This window comes from Chaetodon auriga, chromosome 19 (genome assembly GCF_051107435.1).
Source record: "Chaetodon auriga isolate fChaAug3 chromosome 19, fChaAug3.hap1, whole genome shotgun sequence".
In the NCBI taxonomy this organism is placed as follows: domain Eukaryota; kingdom Metazoa; phylum Chordata; class Actinopteri; order Chaetodontiformes; family Chaetodontidae; genus Chaetodon; species Chaetodon auriga.
The window spans coordinates 4,855,175-4,870,611 of record NC_135092.1 but is presented as its reverse complement, the minus strand read 5'-3'; the positions used below and the strand labels follow the sequence as shown (position 1 = coordinate 4,870,611).

General features: G+C 44.7%; 2 protein-coding genes across 2 annotated transcripts in view; one reads left to right on the top strand and one right to left on the bottom strand.

Annotated features, from left to right (window-relative positions):
• The window catches only part of kcnv2a (potassium channel, subfamily V, member 2a), a 206,224-nt gene extending 199,138 nt beyond the window's left edge, over nucleotides 1–7,086 (top strand). The window contains exons 2-10 of the mRNA XM_076758208.1: nucleotides 1,099–1,235; nucleotides 1,535–1,669; nucleotides 1,985–2,163; nucleotides 2,267–2,438; nucleotides 3,589–3,780; nucleotides 4,946–5,200; nucleotides 5,298–5,414; nucleotides 5,537–5,662; nucleotides 6,189–7,086. Coding sequence (XP_076614323.1) covers nucleotides 1,107–1,235; nucleotides 1,535–1,669; nucleotides 1,985–2,163; nucleotides 2,267–2,438; nucleotides 3,589–3,780; nucleotides 4,946–5,200; nucleotides 5,298–5,414; nucleotides 5,537–5,662; nucleotides 6,189–6,467 — 1,584 coding nt within the window. The 5' untranslated portion in view covers nucleotides 1,099–1,106 and the 3' untranslated portion in view covers nucleotides 6,468–7,086. The remainder of the gene's footprint in view (nucleotides 1–1,098; nucleotides 1,236–1,534; nucleotides 1,670–1,984; nucleotides 2,164–2,266; nucleotides 2,439–3,588; nucleotides 3,781–4,945; nucleotides 5,201–5,297; nucleotides 5,415–5,536; nucleotides 5,663–6,188) is intronic.
• A 548-nt stretch (nucleotides 7,087–7,634) lies between these two features.
• Nucleotides 7,635–14,860, bottom strand: pum3 (pumilio RNA-binding family member 3). The gene is made up of 18 exons (XM_076757227.1): nucleotides 14,806–14,860; nucleotides 13,924–13,991; nucleotides 13,562–13,774; nucleotides 13,146–13,332; nucleotides 12,808–12,883; nucleotides 12,587–12,680; nucleotides 12,380–12,446; nucleotides 11,953–12,127; nucleotides 11,646–11,749; nucleotides 11,130–11,208; nucleotides 10,751–10,849; nucleotides 10,404–10,457; nucleotides 10,125–10,205; nucleotides 9,852–9,994; nucleotides 9,527–9,749; nucleotides 9,211–9,298; nucleotides 8,745–8,835; nucleotides 7,635–8,592 (listed from the first exon to the last, which is right to left on the bottom strand). Coding segments are annotated over exons 1-18 (1,974 nt in total). The 5' UTR covers nucleotides 14,808–14,860; the 3' UTR covers nucleotides 7,635–8,462.
• Nucleotides 14,861–15,437: the final 577 nt, after the last annotated feature.

The window sequence follows — 15,437 nt, the reverse complement described above, 5'->3', positions numbered from 1 at the left end:
AGTAGGTTGATTGATTGAGGAATCTTCACTCCTGCTCCAAAGTGGAGGAGGAATGTCCACAACAAACTGCTCATTTCAATTCTGAAGTGAAGATCAGAGAAAAGTGAGTCAAGAATTTTAAGACCTGTTCCACAAACCCTGCCTCACCTCCGCTGTGCATCCGGCACGCTGTTGCATCTCTGCAAACCCTCTCTGCTCCTGACTGCTCATGGCCGGATCACAGCAGCTGAGGGACGAACAGGAGAGTGAACAGGTGTTCGTGAGGTTAAGGAAGTGGGTCGAGACGGTGTGAGAGCTGTTAAGTCGTTTTATTTGGAACGAGTCCGGCTCCATCCGTTCATTATCCCCGTTTAACTACAGCGAGGATTAATCTCCACCTATCTGACTGCCTGATGGGACAATCTAGTCGAACACTTGGGTGAAAGCAGCGATGTCAGATGTGAAGATCTAAGTGACGTATGGTGTTCAGCATGTTCTCACAACAACAACAACATGAAAACTAACTAAATCAGATGAACCCAACTTTCATTAGCAGATGTTAGCATGCTAATTTGCTCAGCTAAGATGGGTACCATGATAAAAAAAAAAAAATTACCTGCTGAACACCAGCATGTTAGCATTGCCTATGTTAGCATTTAGCTCAAAGCACAGCCTCACAGAGTCAGTAGCATGGCTGCAGACTCTGAGTCTGGTTCCTTCACTTTGTCACCTGTCTGCCAGGCCGTGAAGGGAAAGCATTAAGCCTAATTTTGATATATTCATTTGCAGTCGACTGAAACTGTCCCATCCAGTCCTTGATGTGCAGATTTGTAAAGTTATCAGATGCTGGAGTAAGTGGGAGGAGCGAGAGAGAGATCAAGAGATGGATAAAAGAGGATAATAGCACCCAGATCATCTCAGTCAGCTGCATTAGATGACGAGAGTCACTTCTACCTCACTGCCCTGTGTGTGTATGTGTGTGTGTGGGTAGGCTGTACGTATGTGTTGTGTGTGTTTGAGGGGTAGGTGGTATTAGAGTTGTCAGGATGTCTCTCCATGCAGGTTAGTTGATTTAAAGTTTGTGAACACACACACACACACACACACACACACACTGAGCGGTGACCATGCTGACCCACCTCAGAGCCCGCAGCAGGAGTTTGTTCCACAGCTTCAGCCGGACTCAAGCTGTCAAAGAACCCGCCGACTACCTGGACTTCTCCAGCAGCTGTGTTAAGCCATGGAGCTCCATGCAGGTCAGACACTTTTTATTCATGTTACATGTGTTTTTTCATTTGTTCTACTTGTTCTCTAAGTTCCTTTGCAGGATTTTGTTTTCAACTCCCAATTTCTTTGAGTCTCTGTTAATTTTTTTCTTTTTTTCCCTAGTTTTCTCTCTTCTTTAATTATTATATTCCTCATGATTTTTACATTTCATTCCAAGTATTTCATCTTTGTCTTTAGTTTCTCCTCCTTCTTTGTATTGTCTCATTCATCTTGAATATAAACTTGAAATGCTGAATAGATCAACACTGGTTTTGTATATTTTGTCAAGGATCTGGCCAGGGACATCTATGATATCTATGCTGAGTATGAGGACGAGCAGGAGGATGGATTCCCGGTGTCTCCCTCCCACCTACTGCTCTCTCCAACCAAACACCTCACCCTCAACATCAATGTTGGAGGAACGGTAACCATACTCACCTGTGACAGAAATGCCTCTTGTGCCACCTGCTGGCAATGCATGTTACGTCTGCAGGGTTTTTCTCTCTCTGGCTTTCCTTTGGAATCTGTCGAGCAAATATATGACCTATTTCTGGTTCTAGCCTCTCAAATGTAACAGCTGTAATCTTCACAGGTCAGTTATTAAGCATGCACCTTGTCACCCTCGATCTGCATTTTAGACGCTTTGTGGTGTGTTCCCAACTTCATTTAAGTTATCTTTCCGCTCTTCCTTTCAGCTCTATGAACTCAATGTCTCCTCTTCTGTTCTCCTCTCCTGCAGATGTACCACTTGCCCTACAGGTTAGCTGCCAGGTATCCAAAGACCAGGATCGGCCGGTTGGCCACATACAGAGACCACAGCAGGAAGCTGGACCTGTGTGACGACTACATCGTCCAGAGCAACGAGTTCTTCTTTGACCGTGACCCTAAAATCTTCCACAACATCTTCAACTTCTACAGGTGAAATACATACTGTGTACACACATATGATACAAATAGGAAAAAATACATGAATTGAGACAGATTCTGAAGCCTGTTCTCCTGGGTCTGTCCCCTCCATCAGAACTGGAGTGTTGTGCATTAAAGATGAACTGTGTCCCCGCAATTTCCTGGAGGAGATCAACTACTGGGGCGTCAGAATCAAGAACAGTCAACGCTGCTGCCGCATCTCCTTTGAAGAGAGGCAGGACGAGCTGAACGAGCAGCTGAAAATACAGAGGCAGCTGATAGCAGAGGTAGAGCACTGTGTGCATTTCATATATTAGAAAGGGACGCATGGGAGAGAACCCACAGCTCTGGAGAGTCCCTGAACATAGCCTGGGTCCAGATCTCTAAGTCACTAACAACATGTCCAGGTTTGTCTTCAGAACCTCCAGTGGTGTCCAGGCGAATGACAGATTCCCCAGTGGAGAAACAACAATCTGAGCCTTTGTGTGAGGGACTAACCTGAATCTTCATCTTAAACAGTGTTTGTTATAGTCAACAGTGTATTACATTAACTCTGTGACACTGATCATGACACATGAACTAAACCATAGGACATGTGGAGAAGATGAGTAGAAATCATGGTGACCCCCCCTGACTTTTCATGTACCACCACCTGCATGTCAAACTTTTAACATGTCTGGCACTTTTGTTTCCAAGCAAATACCTGCAAAACTTATTCCCATCAGCCTCAGCTGTAGGCCGCCTGTGTCCCCTACTGTGTTTTTGTGCGAGTTAGCTATTAACATGCTAAGATGTTGCACATAGTAGACATACCTGCAAAACATCAGTGTTAGCATGTCATTGTCAGCTTGTTAGCATGCTGATGTTAGCATTTAGCTCAAAGCACCACGGCGGAGGTGAATGGATATTCGTTTGTGGCGCTGGCGGAAAAATGACATTTATTAAAGTCAGCAGCAGTTCCTCTTTGCAAAAACAGTGTCCTAGTTATGATGAAGAGGCAGGGCACACCGCAGGCAGCTTGCATTGGAACTAAAGAGTCCCTAAGAACTATGTAATGGATTAGTGTTTCCTAACTTTTTACCCCCTCCAGGCTCCATATGTTTGAAAGTGACGCAAATGAAAATGTCAACAAGTCGTCACCTACTGGCTCCATTCATTCAGCGCTTTGTTATATTTACCTGTGAGATTTTGTCAGTAATCTTGTGGCTGACTCGGAGTCTGTCTGACCTACATTATAAATCAGCGCTCCGCTCCGCTGTCTTGACAGATGGAGAGTGGAGAATAAGCTTTTTCTTGGCACAGATTTACACAGATGTTTCCATCACAGAGGTCCCACTCTCATGTTTGTTGTGCCAGTTTCTTCCCCGTTGTGTTTTCTTGTTACTTAGTTTTCAGTTCTGTAATTCAGTTTTGTAATTCAGTATATTTGGCCTCCAGGTGGAGATGGAAGAGAACGAGGAGTTGTTTCACGGCATGGCCTTCGGGCCGACCCGAAGGATAATCTGGAACCTGATGGAGAAGCCGTTCTCCTCTGTCACCGCCAAGCTGATGGGGGTCGCCTCCTCCATGTTTGTGCTGGTCTCACTAGTCGCCATGACGCTCAACACTGTGGAGGAGATGCAGTACAAGGTGTGTGTTTTACTGTGTGTGTGAGCGTGGGGGGGGGGTAAGAGGGTAGATGTGTTCTGAGCAGGATGTGCAGCGGCGTGCAAACGTTTGGTCAAGTGAGTCAAAGATGAGCTGATTTCATGAAGTTAAAGATGACACGTTTCTTTGATAATTTAAGAGTACTTTTTCATTTCCATCTTTAACAGATTCAAAATAACACAAAAGGAAAAGGGTCTGAAGCAGTTTGGGCACCCTGCATGGTCAGTCCTTAGAAACACCTCCTTTGAACACTGTCACAGCTTGTAAAGGCTTTTTGTAGCCAGCTAGGAGTCTTTCAGGGCTTGTTTGAGTTTTTTTTTTTTTTGCCCATTCTTCCTTTCAAAAGGCTTCAAAGTCTTCTCGTTCTGTGAGATTCTTGGCTCGTCTTGCATGCACTGCTCTTTTGAGGTCTGTCCACAGATTTTCAATGATGTTTAGGTCAGGGGACTGTGAGGGCCATGGCGAAACCTTCAGCTTGGGCCTCTTGAGCTCGTCCATTGTGGATTTTGAGGTGTGTTGAGGATCATTATCCTGTGGCAGAAGCCATCCACTTTTCATCCTCAGTATTTTTACAGATGGTAAACAATGTTCATCTTAACTTTATGCCTTTTGGAGATCAGTCCAGTTTTTATTCAGTCAACTATTCACAATAACAGAAGTTTTGACCAGGGGTGCCCAGACCTCAGCATGCCACTGTAGGTGAACTTGTCGCTTGTGGGGACTGTAAAGAAATCTCCTCCCTGTTGGTGTGTGTCTCTGTCAAAAAGACCAAACAGTGGCTACACACTCGTTTTCAGTGCTTGTCTTATTCTACACGGAGATGACAATGTTGCTCACACAAATGATCTTGCTGAGGTGTCCTAGTTAGATCTGGATGTTCCAAAAACAGTCCCTGCTCACAGCTGCTCTACCGCACAACAAAAAGCAAAACTGACACAGAACAGCAGCAGCAAGTCTCTGTGTCAGTGGAAGTACTGTTTACAAAGCTGGTTATAAATAGTCAGAAACAGGCAAAAAGGGTGCTGCAGAAACAGACAACACAGATCTCAGTAAAACCAAATTTCTCCTAACCTCTTAGCATCCAAACTAATATGGAGAACTAGCTCATCAAGCACACCGTCAAACCCTCCGTTATTTCCTCTTTCAGACGGCGTCGGGCCAGCCCAGCGGCAGATTCTACGGCGAGTACGTGGAGACGTTCTGCATCACCTTCTTCACCCTGGAGTACCTGCTGCGCCTGGTGTCCACCCCCGACCTCAAGTGTTTTGGACGCAGCGTGCTGAACACCGTCGACCTGGTCGCCATCCTGCCGCACTACCTGCAGATGGGCCTGGAGCACTTCGAGGACAAGGACATCCACCTGCACTCAGGGGACATCGAGGCCGTGGCACGCGTCGGAAAGGTAAAAGGGGGCCAATGGGAGGCGTGATGATGAGATGATTAGATTCATTCGTCTCACCCATATTTGTTGATTCTTCCGTGTTTGACCTTGTGGGTAGATGGGACAGGTTCTGAGGATCATGCGTCTGATGAGGATCTTCAGGATCTTGAAGCTGGCTCGTCACTCGACAGGCCTCAGAGCCTTTGGCTTCACGCTGAGACAGTGCTACCAGCAGGTATGACCAATTCTAGGAATATATAAGGGGGAAGAGTTTTAGCATGACCTTTGTGAACAGACTGATGTTGAACATTAAGTAAAGAAGAGAAAATGCAAACTAAGATGCGTTTGTGTGTGCAGGTGGGCTGTTTGCTGCTCTTCATCGGTATGGGCATCTTCATGTTTTCAGCCATGGTGTACACTGTGGAGCACGACGTTTACAACACCAACTTCACCTCCATGCCACACGCATGGTGGTGGGCTGCTGTGAGTGGATAAACATGTACAAACTAACATCAGTCGTCCCGCTGTCTGCCTGTTCTCTGCGACCCGCATGTTAAAAGTGTTAAAAGTTAAAAGTTGGACTTGTGATGACAGCAGCTAAAAACTTGGGAACAGAAAGGTGTGTTGCCCTCAGCCAGCGAGCTTCTCCAAAAACACAGCAGCCAGCGTGCTGCGAGATGAGCAGCATCGGCCACGTATTAACCTACATACTTTGTGTTTCTTCCTGCAGGATTAAAAAGTGAATCCACGAAGAGGCAGATTAGGGTCAAATCATGCCTGATAACACCAAGATCTTCCTTGAGAATGTAGGATTTTTACACATAAAAATACCCACGAATGGAAAGACCTGAAGAGGTCACTTTGCTGTTAATGTTGAGATCACAGCATGTGGCTAACTGTGAATAAACTCCACATAAAATCAGTTAGAGGGTATGACAGACAGAAACGATCGGGTCCTGAGTTCAGTCTGTAGATTTGGTATATTCTGCTTTTCTCTGTCATCGTCCAGGTGAGTATTTCCACCGTGGGCTACGGCGACATGTTCCCTGAGACCAACTTGGGCCGTATCCTCGCCTTTGCCTGCATCTCCTTTGGCATCATCCTCAACGGCATGCCCATCTCCGTCCTCTACAACAAGTTCTCAGACTATTACACCAAGCTCAAGTCCCACGAGTACACCGCCGTCGCCAAGGCCAGAGGGAAGGTGCACTTTGCCCGAAGGGCGGCAAAGAGGTTGGCCGAGTGCTGCGAGGATGTCATGCAGCCGAGGACGTCGCGGCTGCACTGAGCCAGGCTGTAGATTTCCAGGTCTACAGTGAGATTTCACAGGCTGTTATGCCATTCAGAGCCTGTGGCAGGAAGAGAGTACAAGAGTCGACAGTCACCTGCAGAGGAATCTCCAACTGTCAACACGCACACTTTTCCAGTCCAGGGTCAGGAATGGGCTAGCCCTGAAGGGACATTTAATTATGCATTTCATCCATCCATCCATCCATCCTCTTTACTTGTTTATTCCTGTTAAGCCTTTCCCAGCATGCACTGGGACAAAGGTGAAATACCCTCTGAATCAGGTTTGGAGTAGACTGAAAAACAAACAAATGTTCGTCCATTTTTTAAATTTGATTTATTTGCCAAAATGCTGCACACTCGTCCTTACGCTGTTTTCAGTCCACATATATCTCTGCTAAAGCTATCTGGACCACAGTCATCCCCGACCTCTACTCTTCCTCCATCCACACTCATCCTCCATTAGTCTCTAAAGCTCACAAGTAATCCAGGATTCAGGAGCGGACGACAACAGGACTGCAATAAATCATAAGTTGAAGACCCGACATCTGGACGGTGGATATGAGACCTGTTTATCTGCCCCATGCATCCTTCCATACTAATAAACCTATGGCTCTTTGAGTGAGTGAGTGTGTGTGTATGTGTGTGTAAACTGAACTGACCAGAGGTGGAAGAAGTACTCAGGTATTGTACTTAGGTAAAAAAGTAGTAATACCACAGTGTGGAAATACTTTGTTACAAGTGAAAGTTTTCCATTAAAATTTGTAATTAAGCACAAAAGCATTGGAATTAAAATATAATTAAAGTACCAACAGTAAAAATACTCATTATGCAGAATAGCCCCTTCCAGAATAGTGAATATTATATTATTGCATTACAATTATTGAGGCATAAAAGTGTTCCTGCTGGTAAAGATGGTTTTATTTCTATATAGCTGATCTGCTTTTTATCGCTTGTCAAAGTAAATCTGCAAAGAAACTAGTAACAAAAGTCCAATGTAGTGGAATAAAAAGCACAATTCTGATAAAGTAGCAGAAAATGGAGATAACATTTGCTCAGTACTCTCCTCACTGTTGTCAGCTGTTGTGAAAGCTGCATAAAGCCGCTCATCATGATATTCAAAGCTTTGATTTGTTCACCATCTGCTTACAAAGGATGAGATACCATTAAGTAATCATAGTAATCTTTATTTTGCAAACAAATGGGCTTTTTAGCGGATACAATTCTCACTCACAAAGTACAAATCTTACAAAACAATGTGAAACAGGATGGCACAAACGTGGACAGTAAGAACCGTGCTGCTGTTCGTGCAGCGGCCTGTTAAAGGACCACTTCACTGGAACGAGGTGTAGCCATGCAGATGGTTCTGAGCTGTCTGTTTCTGTTTTATACTGAGGGACACTGTTCCTGTAAAACAGAAACTGCCTTTAAAAAAATTAGATTTTTCAGTGCTGTGAGCACCAAAATAAAATTCACCTCAAAGACGGATATCTCAGACAAATAAAACCAAAACTATCTGCATGGATAGAGGTCACACTGGGGCGGCGGAGTTTTCTGTGATGAGGGCAAGAGGACAGTGTGAAGCTCCTTCTTCCACTTCGACAGCACTAAATCCTGCAGTACAACAGAGTCATGTCATATTCACCAGCTGGCTGCTCAGTTTGCAGTCAGTGTTAGCTCTGCTCAATAAAACTCAACACTTCCTGCAGGTTTCACTTTAGAGACAAACAAAGATCTTTGCACTAAAGTATGATGAGACTACGCTGTTGTACTGATGGAATTAGTACTGAATTATATGAGGATTTACGTTTTGTGTTCTCTTGATGTAAAAGTGTCAAATGACTCAACACTTTCAGCCACTCGTGTCCATTTTTCCATCAGGGACTGAACTGACACCGCAGCGTTCCAGGTCCACTTCCTGAAAACCTGAAGAGAGGCGTGCTGCACAGGAAGTGATGCGTTCAACATCCCCGGTTTGATAGAAATGAAAAAGTCTCTACTTGTTCAGATTCTCCAGCAGGATTTCAGCTCCTTTGTTGTTGCTGATGCTGCAGAGCTCTGATTTGATGGACTCCAGCGCCGCCTTCACCTCCGCGGCCACAGACTTGTCACAGCTGTTCAGGAGGCTGCGCACAAAAACACAGGCAGTGAGCACAGCTTCGAAGTTTGACTGGGTCGTTAAAGGGTCAGTTCACCCACACGCTGGGCTTCCTCTCCACGTTGGCATGCACCGACAGAAAACGTGTTTCTGCCATTCAGTGAAATCAGAAACACTGACCTGCAGAGCACCATGGCTCCTCTGTTGACTTTGACCCAGCTCTTCAGTTTGTCTGCTCCCACTGTGTCCACCAGTATCCTGCCAAAGCGCTCTGAGTGGGCGAGCGAGGCAGACATCAACAGGGAGAAGGAGAGAGAGAGAGAGAGGCACAGACAGAGGTGAAGTTATGCTTTTGTCATGTTAAAGACGTCACTGACTTCAATGTCATTTGGTGGGAAGTTGGGCCATGATCAACAGTTTGTGGTGCAGTTGGCGCCCTCTTGTGGCCTGTTGAGCTCTGACTCAACTGAAATGACAATGAGAGGCACGAGCTGGGCTCATTAGCATACCGCACAACGCCATGAAGAGATACAGACATTTGAAGCTGATGATGACGGTCCTTTAACGCACACACTGACTGACCACGACATCAGCCAGCAGTTTAGAGCCCAGCTACACAAAGTGCGGTTGGTGTGTGTCTGCTCACCTTCCTTGCCAGCCTCTGCCAGTGTCAGGTCCTGTTCTATGAGCCATTTCAGCACCAGGTGTCCTGCTGGATGCTCGGCCATGTGAAGCTGCAGCAAGAATAGAATTTTTAAAAGATATTTCAACTAGGAAACGAACTGCAATGAATTCATTTTCACAGTGACGTGAAATAAAAGCAAATCTACCAGCAAGTGGTTAAATTTGATACATAACTCCACAGCCATGCTCGAGGTGCTTTAAGCTAAATGCTAACATGTTCACCATGTTAGCTTAGCCTGATAGCATGTTGTCATTTGCCAATTAGCATTAAACCCTACCTGTCCGCTGGTCCCGCCTGGCACCAACTCCTGATTGGCCAGCTGAGCCACGGCCGTCATGGCGGGCCGCAGGTCCCCGCAGGCTGACGCCAGGATGTCGCTGATGGTGACGCTGGTCGCCTTGTCCATCACCATGGTGTCAGCGTTGGCACGGAGATGCTCCAGCAGCGGTGGGGAGATGACTTCCAGCAGCTCCTTCCTCCGAATCCCCGTGTCCTTTTTACTGATGAGAGGAAGGCAGACGTGACGTCACTGTGGTTCATTCTGGCTGCTTTCTCATCAGTTCATCACTTCCGCCGTGACTAAACTGTAACACAGTTGTTACCTGTGTGCGTTTCCGTCTCCTTGCTCCAGCACCTTGATGATCTCTGGCAGCAGGTGAGCAGGGTCTCTGGGGCTCAGCAGGTACAACAGAACCTTCTTCCCGTATTTATTGCCGATGACTTCATCCAGAGACGACAAGATCTCCTGAACAGGCGGGAAACAGGTGAGACGAGAGTTTTACACAGTATCTCCACACATCTTCAGACTGATGATCGTGACCTGACAGCTTCTGTTTTTCACTGAACATGATCAAACCACAGGAGATCAGACTCACTGAGAGGACGGCCTGTTTGACCAGCTTGGTGTCGTCCACGCAGTCGAATATAGCCAGCAGCACCAGGTGACCAAACTCCCCCTGTGGACAAACATCAGTGAGTCAGACGCGATCGACAGGAGTTCAGAGGAGACTTAAAGGTCTGAAAAGCAGGATTCAGGTCCACTAATGAAGTCTGCACTGATGGTCGACTTTAGATATTTCAACAGCTAATAAAGTATTGACAGCTTGAATGAATGAATGAATGAACGAATGAACGGAGCAGCACTGAGAACTCACCGTGGCAAACTTCACCATGTACGTCTTCATAGTTTTGATTATGACTTTTCTGTCCTGAAACATGAAATAAACAGACGCTGAGCACCACATATGTATTTTGCCTCAACACATACGTCTTGTCATTGAAAGACCTGTCATGTCATGTAACACACAGACGTGAATCTGACGTGCATCATGTCTGATCACTGCCACACTGTGTGGAATTCAGACTGAAGTACAGTCTGTTTACAGCTCTTTGGGAGAACTGCTGCTTTTTGAGAATTTTGTGATTGACTGCACATAACTTTTTTTCATGGATTGTAATCGTAGGATGAAGGATGCGTGTGCGTGCACGCGTGAGGACCCACCTTGGCCGACCCGTGCCACAGACAGTGCATCGCCACTCGTGCTCCGTCGTGTGTGTGAGCCATGTAGACGACCGACTCTCTGATGGACTCGATCATCTCCTGCTCACATCAGAACGAACACAGAGCAACAAGAAACGTGTGAGTGGGACATGAACACAGTCAGGACTGAGGACACGCATCGACTTGTCTTTTTTGAAGCTGTCATTTTTTTTTTTTGCTGTCTTTGTTGCAGTTCAAAGTTCAGCTGATGTTTTTACTTTCTTCCCTCTGATCTTCTCCTCTTACATCACACTGTACCTTTGTTAAGAGCATGAATAGAGAAGTGCACTGCTACATACTGATTAGAAAACATTATGTGAGACGTCAAAGAGCTCCTCACCGTTCTCTGCTTGTCGGGGGCGAACAGGAAGAAGTCCAGGAAGACTTTGTGGACCAGAGAGTGTTTTATCACTTGTTCTCTGAAACACAACAACAACATGGGCAATTCAAATTACATTCAATTAGATAAGAAACGGGAAACAAAATGAAAAAAGCAATCAAAAATCTAATTTCTGAGGTTTATTTTATTTAACTCCAAGAAATCAGTAACTTTGCAGCTGAGACAACAGAGGGAATTCATGGAACTCAACTAAATGACTTAAAATCTGACCAACACTGTGTTCCTAACTCGATCAACGCCTTCAAATTTGTTCTGATCTTATAGCAAATGTTCATTTTTCCACTAAAATATCAAGAATCACATTCATCTAAGCCTCATCTGTGAGGATTTCTCTTACTGACCAGTGCTATTATACTTAATAGCTATACCTATTATACCTTTCACCTTGTGTGTGTGTGTGTGTGTGTGTGTGTGTGTGTGTATTTTAAGGTTGTGTGTTCAGTTTCCTCATCTTACTTCTGGGCCATAGGCGTGAGAATCTGCTTCATCTCATCGATGATGTTGTTCAGCTTGTCCGGGTTCCCCTCTACAACTTTCTCGATGGTGTTACACACTGATGACTGGACACACAGGCACAATGTTCACAGCCAGTCAGTCAGCAGATGTTTAACATGCAGAACCATAATTAATTTAACGCCATCAGAGAGTCCAAAAGTAATGCAGAGGTCAAATACTGTGTATAATCATGTCTGGAAGCTGCCATTATTGTATGCAAGTGTGTCTGTGTGTGTGTGTGTGTGTGTGTGTGTGTGTGTGTGTGTACCTTGCAGACGGTGAAGGTGTTCCCGTACAGCTCCTCAGTGAGCATGAGTCTCTGTGCGAGCACAGCTTTGTCGTTGTAGGCGTACTCGATGATGGACGAGGCGGCGGCGTGGCGAAGCATCGGCCGCACGTGACCTTTAAATGTTTGCATCAGAGCCGCGATCAGCTCCTTGTTGCTGTGAAGGAAACACACACATACACAACTCATACACGTCCACACACACGCTACTGGAACAACATCGACATAATTTAACTGGACCAAACTGAAGATCAACAAGTTCTGAGAGTTTGATTAAAATCTGGTTTTATTGTCAGTGTGATCCCTGATCTGACCTGAGATCTGCCACAACTGTCTCCATATTCAAGAGCAACAGCCTTTCTATTTCCTCTAGCTGAGAGTTACTGTGTGCAGCGTGCAGCTGACTCACCTGTACATCAGCAGTTTTTTCACCACATGTCTGCCATACTGTGACTTACACAAACCGATGATGTCATCTGTGAACGACAACAAAGCACTGACAGTTACTTCCTGTTAATTAGCTGCTCTGCCCATCAAGCCTCAGTTACTGTTCCAATAAAGTGAACACCTGCAAGTGGTAAACATGGGAGTCACGGACACGACCTTGTCCACTCACCTTTGAGCTCCTCAAACACTTCCTGTCTCTGCTCGTGGCTGCCGAACTGGATGAAACACTGCAGCACTCGAACTGAGTCGTGAGCAAACGCCATCTGGAGGCAGGAGAGCAGTCATCCACATCATCTCACAACAGAACCCCAAAATACGCCACTTCTTTTCCACAAAAGGCATTCTGTTGTTCTTGCAGTGAAATAGAAGAACGGGCTGAGAGAGACTCACCTGTTTGATCTTCCCATGGATCAGATCCTGAAGCTCCTTCATCAGTTTCTTCTTCAAGTCGTTGTCGCAGTTCTTCCTGTTGACACACCATCATCTGTCACTGAGCAGGCAGCAGCACTCGCAGCCTTCATCTTACAAAGTCATCGACCAGGAATGAGGGCTTGCGCATATCTCATTGTCAGTGCTATGCGTGTTTTTGCCACAGCCCTCTTTGTCAGCACTGGGGCTGAGGGGCTCAGTCTATGAGTCCCTCAAGTCTATGATCTGTACTTCAATTACAGAGCTTCAATTTCTTTTCTTTTTTTTGTGTGTGTGTGTGTGTGTGTGTGTGTGTGTACCTCCTGAGGTTTCCCCACACTTGTTTCGCCTGGCAGATGATTTGGAACATGTCCTTCCTCTCCGCTTGCTGCCTGTTCTTCTTCAGGTCCTTCTTCCTCTGCTGCCTGTTCTTCTTCAGCTCCTCCTTCGTCAGCTCCTTCGATTTTGTCTTAAATTCACCTTTCTTCATCCTCTTAGCTGCTGGACCTGACCACACATGCACACGAACACAAACACACAAATCAGCTACTATGTTTTGACAGTTCAGTGATAATCATCAAGAAAAGACTGAGGCTGAATCCAGGCAACGGAAGAGTCAAGGTTCAGACTCTGAGCAGAGCAGCATAAGTCCATGTGATACAGAGTTACTGCTAACCTTGGGGGTAAGAAGTAAAAGACAGAAAAATGCATTTTAATGTGACAGATGTTTTCTCACCTTCACCTTGCTCTTCTTCCTTTTTCTTTTGAAATGGCAGCTTCCTCTTCTGCGGCCCCTTGGCATCTTTGGAGAAAGCAAATTTGTGTTGTTTCTTGCCATCTCCGCCTTTGCCCGGCCTGCTCTTCTTCTCTGTGTTGTTGTATGGTTTGGAGGGCTTCTTACTGCCTGGCTTACCACCTGGTTTTCCACCAAGTTTGGTCCCAATGGAATCTGGAAAGAACGAGACATGTTGATGACCAGTGGTGGAAAGTAACGGAGTACATTTACTTAAATATACAAGATCTGAGTACTTCCTCTACCTCTGCCAATGACAAACCTGTGATGGTGCACATATCTGTTTAATGTTAACTACAACTCACCTTTTCCTTTCTGTGTGAACTTCTTTCCACCTTTAGGAGAAAAGGCTTTTTTGGGTTTAGGCTCCATCCTAATGTGCATCCCAGAGAGTGACAGAGAAAATGAAATTATCAGAAATCTGAGCTCCACAAATGTTTATATACCAAACGTATTTCCAGGCCTACTTTGTGACTGATGGCTCGGTGGCTGAGCAGCAAGTCTACCTCAGATACACTATAACACATTTCAGCATTAAGTTTCCTACATTTTAAATACTGTAAGCTTCTGAAACTTAAATATTGAAGATCAGTTTAGCTTCTACTCAGCTAAGAAGTGACAGTAACAGAAATCTTGACTGCGGTCTTAACGTAAACATTTATCACTTTATGACATTTAGACGATGCAGAGGGAAATAGTATTCTTTTAATGCACTACACCTGGTTAGCTGGTCTTCATTGTTTATGTACTATGTACGCAAATAATACCATTTCTTGCAATATGAGGCAATATTGCAGAGTCACACCACAAACAAGACAAGAAAATAGGCTACCTCCATCTGTTAGCTAGCAACACAGGAAAAAGTAAGTTTACACCCTGAAGAAAGTATTTGTCATTACTACTTACTTTTCATATACTTCGCCACAATTACTGGTAACAGACTAATTTGACATTTTAATGCTGCACACTTACCTACTTCAACTGGATTAGCTTGTTTAGATTCTGTTATAGCAATTTTACAGGATAAAGGGTTCTGATAGGTTTTCAGCAGCTAGTTAGCTCATAGCATTTAAAAAAGGATGTCAACAAATATCATTATATTATATCATTATATCATCGATAATGTCACGCGCTTTTGAGGATTTTCTGTACGCGAACAATTACAAGATATTTCTGGTGTTGCTTACATTTCAGATCCACACACACGCGTTATCCCTGGTCTGTCCCATGCGTTCTGTAACCAACACCGTTTACGGCAGAAAACGTCCAATCAAACTGAACCGTCACTGCCGTAAAACGTAAGGTGTTGCGACAACTCTTTTACCGTTGAGTTGTGGTAGAACGCAAACTTTTCCCGGTTCTATATTACCTCATTTACAATGTCTGTTCAGGCTCAACAGTCTTACAGTGTAGCGGTAATAACGTATCTGGTTTTACATCTGTGCGTCGTCTTTGGCGTTGAAGCAAACGAGTAGCGGCCATGTTTGTTTACAAATTGCCCTTAAAGGGATAGACGTATAGTTGCTATCAACTTTTGAAATTTTTCAAATATGAAGTTCATTTTGGGGCCTTTTTTATTGTATCCCACTGAAGGGTCCTAAGTAGGCATGACGTAATCATATTAGAATTTTACAATTTACTTAACATTATAATTTTTTTTTTTTTTTATCCTACTGAAGGGTCATAAGTAGACGTAACTTTATTATCTTATGATATAATCTGATAATTATGATTCTACAATTTACTTAAAATGTGCAGCCTTTTTTTTTAATCCCAAAATGAACTAAAACAACTGCAATGTAGCAAAAAACGATTGAGA